This window comes from Microcaecilia unicolor, chromosome 11 (genome assembly GCF_901765095.1).
Source record: "Microcaecilia unicolor chromosome 11, aMicUni1.1, whole genome shotgun sequence".
Lineage (NCBI taxonomy): Eukaryota > Metazoa > Chordata > Amphibia > Gymnophiona > Siphonopidae > Microcaecilia > Microcaecilia unicolor.
In genome coordinates, this window is record NC_044041.1 from 156,922,657 (window position 1) to 156,937,263 (window position 14,607).

At 46.7% G+C, this 14,607-nt stretch overlaps 1 protein-coding gene across 1 annotated transcript in view; it reads left to right on the forward strand.

Annotated features, from left to right (window-relative positions):
- Window positions 1-14,607, forward strand: part of LOC115480164 (cytochrome P450 2G1-like) — a 136,383-nt gene that overhangs the window by 91,508 nt on the left and 30,268 nt on the right. Inside the window, exon 5 of the mRNA XM_030218649.1 lies at window positions 5,827-6,003. Coding sequence (XP_030074509.1) covers window positions 5,827-6,003 — 177 coding nt within the window. The remainder of the gene's footprint in view (window positions 1-5,826; window positions 6,004-14,607) is intronic.

A 14,607-nucleotide genomic window follows, 5' to 3' on the forward strand; every position in this document is an offset into this window, starting at 1 on the left:
CTCAGTGGATCAAGAAGGCATATGGGGCTACATGGTTGGGAGCATTGTGTCTCGAACAGAAGCAGGGAAACTTGTTGCTCTGAGGAGAAGTGAAGAGGTCTATCACTTGTGTTCCCCACTGCATAAATATTCAACGAGCTACAAGCATGCTGAGGGGCCATTTGTGAGGCTGAAGACTCTGTCAATTTCTTCCACAGTATTTTGTCTGCTGGCTAGGTAAACAGCTCTTATAGAGATGTTCCAAGAAGATGTCCATGTCTGGATTGCTTGTCAACAGAGGTGGTAACAACCTGTTCTCCCTGTTTGTTCAGGTAATACATCACAACCTGGTTGTCTGTGTGAACGAGTATTATCTGGTTGAGTGTGCAGACATGGAAAGTTTTGAGGGTGGTCCAGACTGCTCACAATTCCAGGAGATATAATGTAGTTTCTCCTGTGGAGACCAAGAACCCTGTGTGTGGAGACCATCGAGGTGGGGTCCCCAACCTATCATGGAGGCATCTATGATAAGGACTTTGCAATGTGGAAGGGGCTGAAACAGACGTACTCAGTGACCAGAATTGCACACAGTATTTGCTTTCTTCGCCACTGCTGCACACTGAGCAGAGGGTCTGAACGTTGACACCTAGAGCCTTTTCCTGGTTGGTGACTCCTAACATGGAATCTTGCATCACATAGCTATAGTTCGGATTCCCAGTCTCCCAATCTCATAAGGTCCTCTTGCAATTTAACAACTTCGAAAAACTTTGAGTCATCAGCAAATTTAATTACCTCACTGGTTACTCCCATTTCTAGATCATTTATAAACATGTTAAAAAGCAGCTGTTTCAGCACAGACCCCATATGGACCCCCACTATCCACCCTTTTCCATTAAGAAAACTGGCCATTTAATCCTACTCTCTGTTTTCTATCTTTTAACCAGTGTTTAATCCACAATAGAACACATTACCTCCTATCCCATGACTTTCCAGTGTCCTCTGGAGTCTATTATGAGGCACTTTGTCACATGCCTTTTCAAAATCCAGATACACAATAATTGACTCACTCACCTCTATCCACATGTTTTTTTCACCCCTTCAAAGAAATTTAGTAGATGGTGAGGCAAGATTTCCCTTCACTAAATCCACGTTGGAAACTACAGGTCGGTAAGCCTCACTTCAGTTATTGGAAAAGTAATGGAAATGTTGCTGAAGGAAAGGAATCCAATGGGTTACAAGATCTGAAGCAACATGGTTTTAACAAAGGTAAATTGTGCCAAACAAATTTCATTGAATTCTTTGACTGTGCGACCAGAGAACTTGATCAAGTAGTGTGCTAGATGATGGTGTCCGAAGATCTTAAAGCAACAAAACAGTGTGACAAGGAGGTGGCTGTAGCCAGGACACTAAGCTGCATCAAGAAAGGCATAACCAGCAGGAGAAAAGAGGTGTTGATGCCACTGTACAAGTCGTTGGTGAGGCTCCACCTGGTGTATTGAGTTCAATTTTGGAGGCCGTACCTTGCTAAGGATGTAAAAAGACTAGAAGCAGTCCAGAAGAAGGCAACAAAATTGGTATGGGGTTTGCTCCAAAGGATATATGAGAAGAGACTGGAAGACCTGAATATGTATACCCTAGAGGAAAGAAGGGACAGGGGAGATATGATATAGATAGACATTCAAATACTTGAAAGGTATTAATATAGAAATAAATCTTTTCCAGATAAGGGGAAATGGTAAAACATGAGGACATGAACTGGGTTGCAGGGCAGTAGACTTAGGAGTGATGTCAGGAAATTCTTTCACAGAGAGGGTGGTTGAAGCCTGGAATGCCCTTCTGAGGGAGGTGGTAGAGACAAACAGTGTCAGAATTCAAAATGGGGTGGGATAAACACAGAGGATCTCTAGTTAGAAAATGAATGTTAAAAAAAACCAAACCTAAACTTAAATGGCTGCATGTGTGTGGATGTGTCAAGTGACTCTGGCTGTGATGAACTATGGTTGGTGCCGGGTAGACTTGTATGGTCTGTCCCATATATGGCAATCTGGTTTAGAATGGGCTGGAAATGGCTTCGGCAGCAATTTCAGTGGCTAGAACCTGAGGACAATTCTGGGCAAACTTTTATGGTCTGTGTCCCGCACATGACAAGACAGATCGGCTGTCCTCATTATGTGTGGAGGAGACCTGGGCCAGAGAGAAGACTGTGTGGGGAAGGCCCTGGAGGCAGTGGCGTAGCAAGGGCGGGGCGGTCCGCCCCGGGTGTCATCGGGTGGGGGGGGGGGGGTGCTCCGCTCCCGCTGCTCCGCCTTTAAAACTTTTTTTTTCGAAGAGCCGGAGAGTGGCAGGCAGCGCGCCTCACGTCTGCCCTGCTAGTAAAGAAGATCTTGCTGATGTCATCGCCCTTACCACATTGAGTCCCGCCCCCCTCTGAGGCAACTTCCTATTACCGCGAGGGTGGGCGGGACTCAGTGTGGGAAGGACGACGACGTCAGCGAGATCTTCTTTACTAGCAGGGCAGACGCGAGGCGTGCTGCCTGCCACTCTCCGGCGCTTCGGAAAAAACAGCTGTGAGGGGGGGACTCAGAGGGGAGAAGGGGATTGGGGAGGGGTGGGGGCGCTCAGAGGGGTGCTTAAAGGGGATTAGGGAGGGTGGGAGAGCATCAAGGAGGGGAGAAGGGGATTAGGGAGGGTGGGGGCGCTCAGAGGGGTGCTTAAAGGGGATTAGGGAGGGTGGGAGAGCATCAAGGAGGGGAGAAGGGGATTGGGGAGGGTGGGGGCGCTCAGAGGGGTGCTTAAAGGGGATTAGGGAGGGTGGGAGAGCATCAAGGAGGGGAGAAGGGGATTGGGGAGGGGTGGGGGACCTCAGAGGGGTGCTTAAAGGGGATTAGGGAGGGTGGGGGAGCTCAGAGAGGGGAGAAGGGGATTGGGGAAGGGTGGGGGAGCTCAGAGGGGTGCTTAAAGGGGGTTAGGGAGGGTGGGGGAGCTCAGAGAGGGGAGAATGGGATTGGGGAAGGGTGGGGGAGCTCAGAGGGGTGCTTAAAGGGGATTAGGGAGGGTGGGGAGCTCAGAGAGGGGAGAAGGGGATTGGGGAGGGGTGGGGGAGCTCAGGGGTGCTTAAAGGGGATTAGGGAGGGTGGGAGAGCATCAAGGAGGGGAGAAGGGGATTGGGAGGGGTGGGGGAGCTCAGAGGGGTGCTTAAAGGGGATTAGGGAAGGTGGGGGAGCTCAGATGGGTACTCAGGGAGGGGAGAAGGGGATTGGAGATGGTGGGGGTGCTCAGAGGGGGGAGGGGAGTGCTTAGATGGGAGAAGGGGTCTGAAGCTGGAACTGGGGGTCTGACAAGGTGGCAGGAGGGAAAATGGGTCCATGCCTGGGGCAGGTGGGAGAATGGGTCTGGGGCTGAAAGGGGGGGATGCAAGGCATGTGGTGGATGAAGGGGACTGGAACTGGGGGCAGATAGAGAGGGGACAGATCCTGGATGGAAGGGGGGCACATGAGGGAGGGCAGACCCTGGACGGATGGGAGAGGGAGGGCAGACGGATTGAAGGGGCAGAGAGAAAGGGCAGATGGTGGGTGGAAGGGGAGAGAGAAAGAGGGCAGACTGGGGCAAATGGTGGATGGAAGGGGCAGAGATGGAGGGCAGATGTTGATGGAAGGGGGAGAGAGAGATGGCAGACTGGGGCAGATGGTGCATGGAAGGGGCAGAAGTGGATGGAAGGGAGAGAGGGCAGACAGTGGATGGAAGGAGCAGAGAGAGAGGGCAGACACTGGATGGCAGAGAGAGAGCGAAGACAGATGCTGGATAGAAGGAAGACAGTGAAAAGATGAGGAAAGCAGAAACCAGAGACAACGAACTGTAAATATATATTTTTATTTTTTTGCTTTAGGATAAAGTAGTATTGTAGCTGTGTTAATAAATGTTTATAATAGAACATGTAAATAAGGTAATCTTTTTATTGGACTAATTTTAATACATTTTACTTTCGGAGAACAAAACCCCCTTCCTCAGGTCAGGATAGGACACTGTAACAGTACTATACTGAATTGACCTGAGGAAGGAGGTTTTGGCCTCTGAAAGCTAAATGTATTAGTCCAATAAAATGATATTATTTGTTTTATTTCTATTTGTTAATTTGTAAAGTGGTGATTGGTATTTGTTAGTTTTTTCAAATTTACATCTGCTGTCGTTATATTTTGCACAGTACTAGAGGACATTTTCTGTTTCTGTGGTGTTGCATTGTATGCAGAGTCTGGCATTGGGGGTTCAGTTTAATTTTTGTCAAAATAGAAAGTTTATGATTACTTATTCTATAGTGGATTAGGGTGTATCTATTTGTGAAAAAGACATGGCTTTCAGTTGGCATTGACTGTGCAGGATCGACGATCTGTACTAATCTGTCTGTTTTCGTTTTACAATAGGTGAATTGATGTTCTAGTGCTCACTGTAGTGTTTAAGATGCTTTCCTTTTCCTTTTGTGACTCTTACAAATTACTGCTTATGGTATGGTAGAATTGCTATATAGGTCCTGAGTGTTTTGTATTCTCGGTATGCCTAGTACTGGATTTCGGGGGGGGGGGGGGGGGGGGGGGGATGGTGTTAAAAAATGACCGGCCCCGGGTGTCAACTACCCTAGCTACGCCACTGCCTGGAGGTTCCAGCTATGTTTTCCTTTCTCCATGGTAAGTAGCAGGAAACAGGTAAGAGACCAAGCCCACTGACTCATCCTCTTTTATCCCCTTACCTGCAGCCCACCTATTGGATGTTTAATGTTTAATCCCACCCTTCTACTAAGGTCTCCAGCATCCAGTGATAAGTAGCAGCCTCTCGTTCCCCAATAAGAGGGAGAGGGGAAGGGGGGGGGGGTGTACCACCACATGCTCTCTGGGGAGGGGCAATAGCAGCTGGTTATCCTCATCTTCTTGGGCACTTTGGCTCAGGTGTTCCCTTGTACTCTAAACTTTGCAAATATAAAGGCAGATTTCAGCTGACTGTCCTTAGCTGAGTACTACGAGATAGATGAATCCTGTTTACTTATACAGATGAAAGCCTTTGGGGATTCACTTTCAGTTGTAGAACTGAATTGAAACTGGTGAGTGGTTTCCCATGTTTCTTAGACAGATCTTTACTGGTATCATGTCCTGTTCCACTCTCGAGAACACAAGAAACTATTTACATATTTCTTTACCTAGAACAGCCTTTGATATCAACAACAGCCAGAACGTTAGGCACATGTCCAAGGTGCTCTCAGCTTGGAGGAGTAGACACCAGATGTCCAGTAGAATAAGGCAGTAGAATTACCAGGTGTGGAACCAAATACAAATCAGCAGGCAGATGCAAAATCCAGGAACAGGCAAGAGCCTGAGCAGGCAGAGCAGGTTTGTTGCAGGTAGACTAGCAGGGATCAAAGAGCAGCAAACAACAAGCCACTCAGAAACTCCAGGGTAGATATTTAATGCAATTTAACTGGACAGAAGAAATTCATACCCAGTTCAATAGAGATGACTTCCTTTCTGAAGAGGTAATAGTTCTTTTTATACTGTTATGCTACTGGAAACTTGTTTTTGCATGCAGTGAATGAATGGAATTTTATTGAGAGGCTGCGAGTATAGTCCCCTTGGGGTTTTCAGATTTTCCTGTCTCCCAATGGAAGAATCCTAAATTTAGGACTGTATTGCATTGGCTCGTCCTCAGCAGTACCTGAAGTTAGTCCTTGCCTGTTTTAGGAAGTGCTCTGTAATTATTATTAACTTGACATTCACTGGGTAGCCAACTCTCTGTACCTCATCCCTGTCTGATTAAAGGAAAAATGTAAATTTGTTTAAAAAAATCTATTGTCTTCTTTTGCAGCTCTTTAATAATTTTCCCCATATCATGGAATACATACCTGGACCTCATTTGCGTGCCTTTGAAAATATGAAGCTTTTGAGAGGGTTTATCCAAGAGAGAATGGAAATGCATCAAGAGTCCCTGGATCCCAACTGCCCCCGGGATTTTATTGACTGTTTTCTGATCAAAATGAAGAAGGTAATGGTCTTTATAGCAGTCAGGGTATTTTTATGACCTATATGATGACTGAATACCAGCAGTAAAAGTGGAGGAGTGGCCTAGTGGTTAGGGTGGTGGACTTTGGTCCTGAGGAACTGAGTTCGATTCCTGGCACAGGCAGCTCCTTGTGACTCTGGGCAAGTCACTTAACCCTCCATTGCCCCATGTAAGCCGCATTGAGCCTGCCATGAGTAGGAAAGTGCAGGGTACAAATGTAACAAAAAAAAAACTATTCACTGCTAGAATTAGCAAATTCTTCCAGATCATGATAAAAAGAGTCAAACAGAAATTGAAAGCATGATAAAGACCAGAATCACAGCTCAAAGGAGGAATATCACATCTCTTCTACTCATAAAGACAGAAAACCCTCCAAACTGTGTTGAGATTCAAGGGTCTAGAATCTTCTTGACAGAGGAAGGGGCAGAGTGTCTTGTTACAACTAGGAGGCAGGAGTCTAAAGGGAACCAGATTTTTGTTGCATCATGAGGTATGGAGGGGATCTTCTTGGAAAGGGTTATTGTTACCTTGGAGATGGAATGGAGGATCATGCTAATTCAGTGGTTTTACTTTAAGATCAGAATATTAAGAGGAAGGACCACTGTTCATCAGTCCTGGGATAGAGGCAGCTAGTGAGATTTAGGCCAGATATCTTTGCACCTAAGTTCTAGCACTACATTTCTTCCCTGATCTGACCCTACAGTTGAGCTGCCTGTGCTTCCAGAATCCATATTTAAGCACTGAGCCCCAGTCATTTTTGAATAGGATCAGTCTAGCTGTCTAAGTCTGATAGCTAAGCAGCTGACACCCATTTGTAAACTGACTTCTACGCTTTTCCCCCATACATAAATAATGAGAGGAAAAGCCTTAGGGGTCAATATTTGAAAGGAGTAACTCTGGAGCACCTCACCATCCCCCTTCCACAATAACTATTCACATACATTCCTATACAGGGTCACAATGATGTGCCTGGGCTGATTAACTAAGTACCCCCATGCAGCCCAGCTTACTGTCAGTGGGCAGCCCAGCTGTCCAGTGCCAGACCATACCCCTTTCCACACACCTCCACCTGGCCAGAAGATGCTTGCCCATAGCCTTCCATAATATAGCCCAATTCTCTCCCTCTTCTTGGGGGTGGGGGGTGGCTTACGGCTCATGTATCTGCCACAGCCTGGTTCCCCCACAACCCCTGGGTCCCCCACAATGCAACTACAACCTTGCTCACAATATCATTCTTATTCTCTGGATTGCATCCTGTGCTGTCATATTGAATACAGCAATCCTTATGGCCGACCAGTGCCCACCATCCTCATGCTGTACCTTTTAATGTCCATAGTCATCAGCTACTAATGGGTAACATCAAAACCTCCTAGGGTGTGCCAGTCTTTGCCTTGCTTGTGTACCTTCCAATAGACTTACTCTGGCTCACCTCTGCCTTTGTACATTTTGATCTCTCATATGTCCTTTACCATGCCCTTATTGGTGTCCATTGAAATGACTACCTTCTCAATGGACAAGACCAATTTTTGACCATGCCCAATTTTTCTTTAATCTTGTCCTTGTGGACAATAGCTAGTTCCATCACAGGTTGTGTTTCCATGCCCAAAGCAAAGAGTATCTTTAGCAGCTAGCACTGGGTGAAAACCACTTGCTTAGCTCATATCTCACCCATCTAGTATAGTAGTGATACCCCATCCTCAGCGTCCTCATCACTGCTATACCTGCATAAGAAAATTGCATATTGTTAGTATGGTGGAGCAAAGATGTACCATACTTATGGCAATAGACTACCAGAATTAAAGACTTCCAACCCCCCCCCCCCCCTCTTTCTTGAGTGGCAGTCTTGAACCTATCGCAGTGAGCCTCCTCAATTGCTGTTCTGTGCCTATCCATCACGAGAGCATTTCAGTATCCTCAGCATTTGTCCTAAGATGCACCACACCATGCTGAAATTGTTGTAGGCTGCCACCATCCAGTACTGGTGCATAATTCCTCTCCAAAACCTTCCTAGCAAGCTGGCCTCTGGTGTTACCCTACCGGTAAATTACTGATAGGTCAATTCCCAATCCAAGAAGACCCTTTTATCTGTGGTCTCTTTGGGACTGATACACCCCAACTTGTAGCTTTTCCCCACCCAGTACTGTGTACTCCACTAACAAACTCTATTTCCTTGATGCTGGTGCCCAACTCATTGATCTGTGTAGCTCCGCTAAGCTAGTGAAAGCCTGCCTGGCCATTCTTCCCAAGCACAGCAGAACCTGTCCATGGTCTGGCATGCCATCTGCCAATTGGCAAGTCCCATGCCATTGTATCCTCTTACCCATAGGCGGTCGGTGGCCCAACTGTTTGGGGAGGCTAAAGGGGGCAGGGTTAGGAGTGGGGCCAGGGGTGGAGCTTAAATCCATAATTGTCTAATAACACACAGAAAAAATAAATAAAAATAAAAGTCACAATTAATACCTTTTATTAAATTTAGATATTAGATATGTTTCATATGTCAAAGAATAAAGTGGTTGCTCAAAGCATATTCTAAGCACAATCGCTCAACTGCAAAACACTATGCACAACTTTGTGCAAAAACACACTCAGAACTTTACTGTACCATAAATATTACACTGGGCAGAACCTAATACACCAATATACCACCCAAATGGAAAATGCAGACCGTCAACAATTTGAAACAAGGGATCATATCATCACAATTCTCATGTAGAGCCACAAAACACCCTAATTCATGTTTAATGTAGGATAAAATGCCATAAATAAGTAAATAAATATAAACTTTTAATGTTGAGCACCTGATTCTCAAAGTGGACATATTCCAAACACTATAATGAAAATAAAATGATCTTTTCTACTTTTGTTTGGTGACTTTTTCTGATCATGCTGGCCCAGTATCTGCTGCTATCTGTCCTCAGTGCAGGTCAGGAAGTCATCCTCGTTAAATATCTCCCTGGCAACCCAGGACACCTCCAGCCAACACCCCCCCCCCACTCTCCCAGCAGTAAGGTAAACAAACCATTAACCAATTTCTACAACTGATTACACACAAGGCTAGAGGGCTTTCACTGCAGCTCCTGCTGTGAGGATGGAGGTAAATCAACAATTTAAACCCCTCAGAGCACAGCAGGGGAGGCTTAGCCTGTCCAAGCCTCTTATACCGGGCGCCTATGCTCTTACCCTTCTTGGGCTCTTCTCCTATTGTCTTAACTACTACATAATACTTTATGATGTAGGTTTTAGCCACAGTTCCCTCCCCTAAATCCACCAGAGGGGGAGCCAGCAGTGTGTGATAACTGTCCCTCTTACTGCACCCAGTCTTTGCCTGCTGGAAACTTGCCATGCCGTGCATTCTAGTAATGGTGAATGTTTCCAACCCTTCTCCCTTATCAAACCCTATGATACAGGCATCTCTTTGTCTTCTGTATGAAAAGCTTTCTGAAAGCGACAACCTTAAACAAGGAAGTGAGTCCATGCTTTTCCCCAAGCACATGTCTATATTGACCTGACACACTTATGGCAAGCCATTGAATATTACTGGATCAAGGCTGTTCCCATGATAGGCCTTCTCCAAGTCACCTACAAACCTCTGACAGTAGTGCTCCTTCTTTCTCTGCCTAAGGAGTGAGTCTCCTGCAAAAAACTACTTGAAGAATGGGGTCAATGATAACATTACACCTTCCCTGCACTGGACATATCCCCAGCTCTCATGCTCAACATTAGACCTTATGACTCCACTTCCCTGAATCATCTGGTTATTGGCTGCCTGTTACTACCTAGTCACCGCTGTGCTGTCACCAATCTTCCTGGCCCTGTTTGCCCTCAGATATACCACTTCATCTTTTGATGAAGGAACCCACCTGCAGATTTGCATAGTGTATACTTAAGTTAGGTGGCATTAAGCTGCCACTACCCTTGCTCTCCTGCAGGGAAACCCCTCCACACATATAAACTCAGATGGCTTACTATTGCCTGCATCTGTTTTATATCCCTTCTTGAATAGTTCTGAATTCCCATACATGATTTTCAGTCCCACTAGTTCACCACTAGTCCCTCTCTATGCAGTTTAGCTCTATGCCCTGTAATATGAGGACTGTGCTGGGGAATGCCAAACTCACCTACATCTTTGGAATGCTCTCTTTATATCCATGCATGCTTCAGTTTCTGTCTGGTTGGCAACCAGGTGGTCAGATTTGTAAACTATGCTGGCGTTCCCCCCCCCCCCCCCCCCCGCCCCCCATACTAACTCTGTCACCCTAGTGAATGACGATACGGAATATCTCAAGGTATTTACAAGAAATTGAGCAGACTATAGACCTACCCTTATCCAAATACTATTAAATCTGAACCTAAACCTTACAAGTGAGAGCTATCTGGGTGCCTGTGCAATACATAGAAAGCTAACTCATTGCCAAGGCCGTGCCTAGGGTCTCTGGTGCCCCCCTGCAGACTATCAGTGGCACCCCCCTCCGTGAAAATGATCACGCCCCCCCCCCCGTGAAAATGATCATGCCCCCCCCCCTGGTGAAAATGATCGCTCACCACTTGCCACACTGACAGGAATTGTCAGCAATATTCTTAGAAACAAATTGCTATACATTGCAAAGTAAGATAGCAGATGTAAATTCTCAAAGTGGACATATTCCAAACGCTAAAATGAAAATAAAATGATTTTTTTCTACCTTTGTTGTCTGGTGACTTTCTTTTTCCGATCATGCTGGCCCAGTATCTGAGTCTGCTGCTATCTGTCCTCTTAACTCCATTTCCAGGGCTTCCTTTCCATTTATTTCTTTACTTTCCTCCTTTCTTCTTCATTTCTTGCTCTATATCCATTTCCAGCAATTTCTTCTCTCTCCCTGGGTCCTGACCTCCCATCCACGTCCATCCTTGTCCCTCTCTGCCCTTCCCTCCTCCATCCATAGCCAGCAATCCTCCTCTCTCCCCTCCCCTCCATTTCCAGCAATTTGTCCTCTCCCTGGGCCCCCATGTCCATCCTTATCCCTCTCTGCCCTTCCCTCCTCCATCCATAGCCAGCAATCCTCCTCCCCTCCCCTCCATTTCCAGCAATTTGTCCTCTCCCTGGGCCCCCATGTCCATCCTTGTCCCTCTCTGCCCTTCCCTCCTCCATCCATAGCCAGCAATCCTCTTCTCTCCCCTCCCCTCCATTTCCAGCAAATTGTCCTCTCCCTGGGCCCCCATGTCCATCCTTGTCCCTCTGCCCTTCCCTGCTGCATCCATAGCTAGCAATCCTCCTCTCTCCCCTCCCCTTCCAGCAATTTGTCCTCTCCCTGGGCCCTGCTGCTGCCCTCCCATCCATGCCTCTCTGCCCTCCCATCCATGCCTGTCTCTCTGCCCTCCCATCCATGCCTCTCTGCTCTTTCCTCCGCGCCCTGGGGCCTTTAAATCTTTTACTTCCGGTCACAGCAGCGTCAGTGAAAGCGGAGCGCTGCCGACGTCTCCCTTCCTTTCGCGCTCTTGGTTCCCTCAGTGTCCGCCTTCTTCTGATGTCAGAAGAAGGCGGGACACTGAGGGAACCAATGAGTGCAAGGGAAGGGAGACGTCGGCAGCGCTTTCACTGACGCTGCTGCGACCAGGTAAAAGATTTAAAGGCCTTGGCGGCGCGGGGTGAAGGTAAGCCCCGCGGCGGCGCCCCCCTGCGGTGCTTACCCCGCTTACCGCATCAGCACGGCCCTGCTCATTGCCCACCTCTAGCCATGGTATTTTTTTTCCTCTATCCCACATGGAAAAAATTATGTTTCTTACCTGATCATTTTCTTTCCTTTAGTCCCAACAGATCAAACCAGAAACTTGTGGGTTATGTCCATTGACCAGCATGGAGACAGAGAACCAAAGTAGTTCCTTGTGATTTGCCCCTTTAAGGGTATCCTGCAGCCCTGGAACCTTCAGTATTTCACATGACAAAGCAATGGTGGTGACACAAAATAAAGCCTGTTATATAAACATTGAAAGGTCAAAGAATATAGAGCAGGACTGTCCCTGTGAGGTACATATTATAAAGGTGCAGAACATGAAGCAAGGGAAAGATAGAGGGCCAGATGCTTGGAGCAGAAACTAGTATCCACATATGACCAGAGCTAGTAGGGTACAAAGCAGGCACCCAAAAACAGTGAAAGCCAAAGTACAAAGAATGTAGAAGGAATGAAAACCCCCAACTAGGTGGGCTAGTCAAACATTCCTAAGAAGGTCAAATGTGAGAAGTCATGAGGGCCAGATAAACTTTTTTTTTTTTTAATTATTTTGTGAGGTGGAGAAGATATCCAAAACCGGTTGAAAAGCAAACCACTGTAGCATATGAGTGGCAAAAAAAAAAAAGGCCAGAAATCAAGAAAGAAAGGGTGGGTTTCTGAATTTTGGATCATCTGTTATTCAGTGGCGTAGCCAGTATGGGGCCACGGGGGCCTGGGCCCCTGTAGATTTGCCCCTGGACCCCCCTGCCGACGACCCTCTCGACCCTCCCCTGCCGCCGCCAACCCGCCGTCGCCTACCTTTGCTGGCGGGGGACCCCAACCCCCGCCAGCCGAGCCGAGGTCCTCTTCTTCCCAATCCCGTGCAAGGCTTCATTCTAGTCTGATATCCTGCATGTACAACGTGCAGGACGTCAGACTAGAACGAAGTCTTGCGCGGGATTGGGAAGAAGAGGACCTAGGCTGGCGGGGTTTGGGTTCCCCCGCCAGCAAAGGTAGGCAACAGCGGGTTGGCGGCGGCAGGGGAGGGTCGAGAGGGTCGTCGGCAGGGGGGTCCAGGGGCAAATCTACAGGGGCCCAGGCCCCCGTGGCCCCATACTGGCTACGCCACTGAATAACAGATGATCCAAAGTGGAGCACCCACTATGACACTCTATTGTAATTTTTAAGTCAACCTTAAGGTTGGCCAGAAAACACCCAAAGAATTAGGTGCTGAGGCCGGAACAGATGATATGATTAGCAGAGCTTGGTCTGAGGTAAAAGTAATATACCTTATATTGACGAGGATCTGTGGGTATAAACTGGACCTCCTACACAGGATTAAGAGAAGAAACCTCAAGCAACTAGAGGAGAGAAGAACCAGCAACAAGAATTTGGCTCATCTTGCTCAACAATGAGGGCCAGGCAGAAAAGACTTTATGAGAAGACAAAATGTCATATGCTAGTCAATGCTGCAAGGGTGTGAACCAAAAATATACACGTAACTGACTGACATAGATAAAGTAAACACTGGAGAAAGACTGAATATAGTATCTGAGAGTCCAAACCACTCAAAATGAATAGAGATGAAAACAGAGAAAAATACCAGATGAACAGGCAGGCTTAGGCCATGATATGAGATTAAAAAAAAACCAAACAAACCCACAGCATCTAAAGACTGTAAGAAAGTAACATTGGCAGGCATCGCTGGCTAAGTGGAATTAAGAATCACTGAATGGGAGAGTATATCTACAGACTGAGAGACAAAGGAGAGCAAGTAACTAGTCCGAAGCGCAATCTGCAGTGAGTGGTTGAGATGTAAACCAGGAATGCATGGCTTACCGAAACAGATTGAACTGGTGAACTAACCAATATACTACTTGTTCCCATTTTCTGACATGACACTCAGAAAACTGGGGAAGAAATTTTATCAACTACAGGAGGACAGTACAGAGAGAAGAAATAGGCAGCTGGCAAAGGAAATGCAGACACCATCCACCAGCAACTGAACTTAAAAACCAAATCCCATAGCAATGGTGTTGAATAAGAAAATACCGTCTAATACAGAACTCTTGAGGCTACAGGAGACCCTAGTGGGAAATCCAGATACCTCTTTAAGGCCAAAGATAAATTCTTCTGAGTGTGGTGGCTGAAGCAGGTATGATTAGAAAGGCAAAGAAAAAAGTGTCCTCCAATTTCATGAGGAAAACCCCACTAAACTATGGGTAGATGTATCACCATGCATCACTGATAAAAAATGAGTGCATCAACACTGGAAGCATTGATTAACCCATGTATAAGGAAAAGTCTGATTACAAAAACTGGCATTGTGAACACAAAGAGGTACATCAACGCTTGTGGACAGTGGAGCTTGTGCAGATGCAGCATTGAAGGGCTCTATAGTGAGGTATACTGAGTTAAAGTAAGCCATACCTGAGAAGGCATGCCGAGGCTGAGTAGAATAACTATGCCTGTCAGGAAAATATAGAGGGGCATTTTCGAAAGGGACGCCCATGTTTTGAGTTGGACGTCCTCGCAAAACATCCCGATCTAGGGGCAGGGAACCCCGTATTTTCGAAACAAGATGGACGTCCATCTTTCATTTCGAAAATACCATCAGGGACGTCCAAATCCTTAAATTTGGTCGTCCCTAGACTTGGTCGTTTCTGATTTTCGGTGATAATCGAAACCAAGGATGTCCATCTCAGAAACGACCAAATGCAAGCCATTTGGTCATGGGAGGAGCCAGCATTTGTAGTGCACTCCCTGACATGCCAGGACATCAACCAGGCACCCTAGGGGGCACTGCAGTGGACTTCATAAAATGCTCCGAGGAAGATTGCTCCCTTACCTTGTGTACTGAGCCCCCCAAAACCTACTACCCACAACTGTACACCACTAC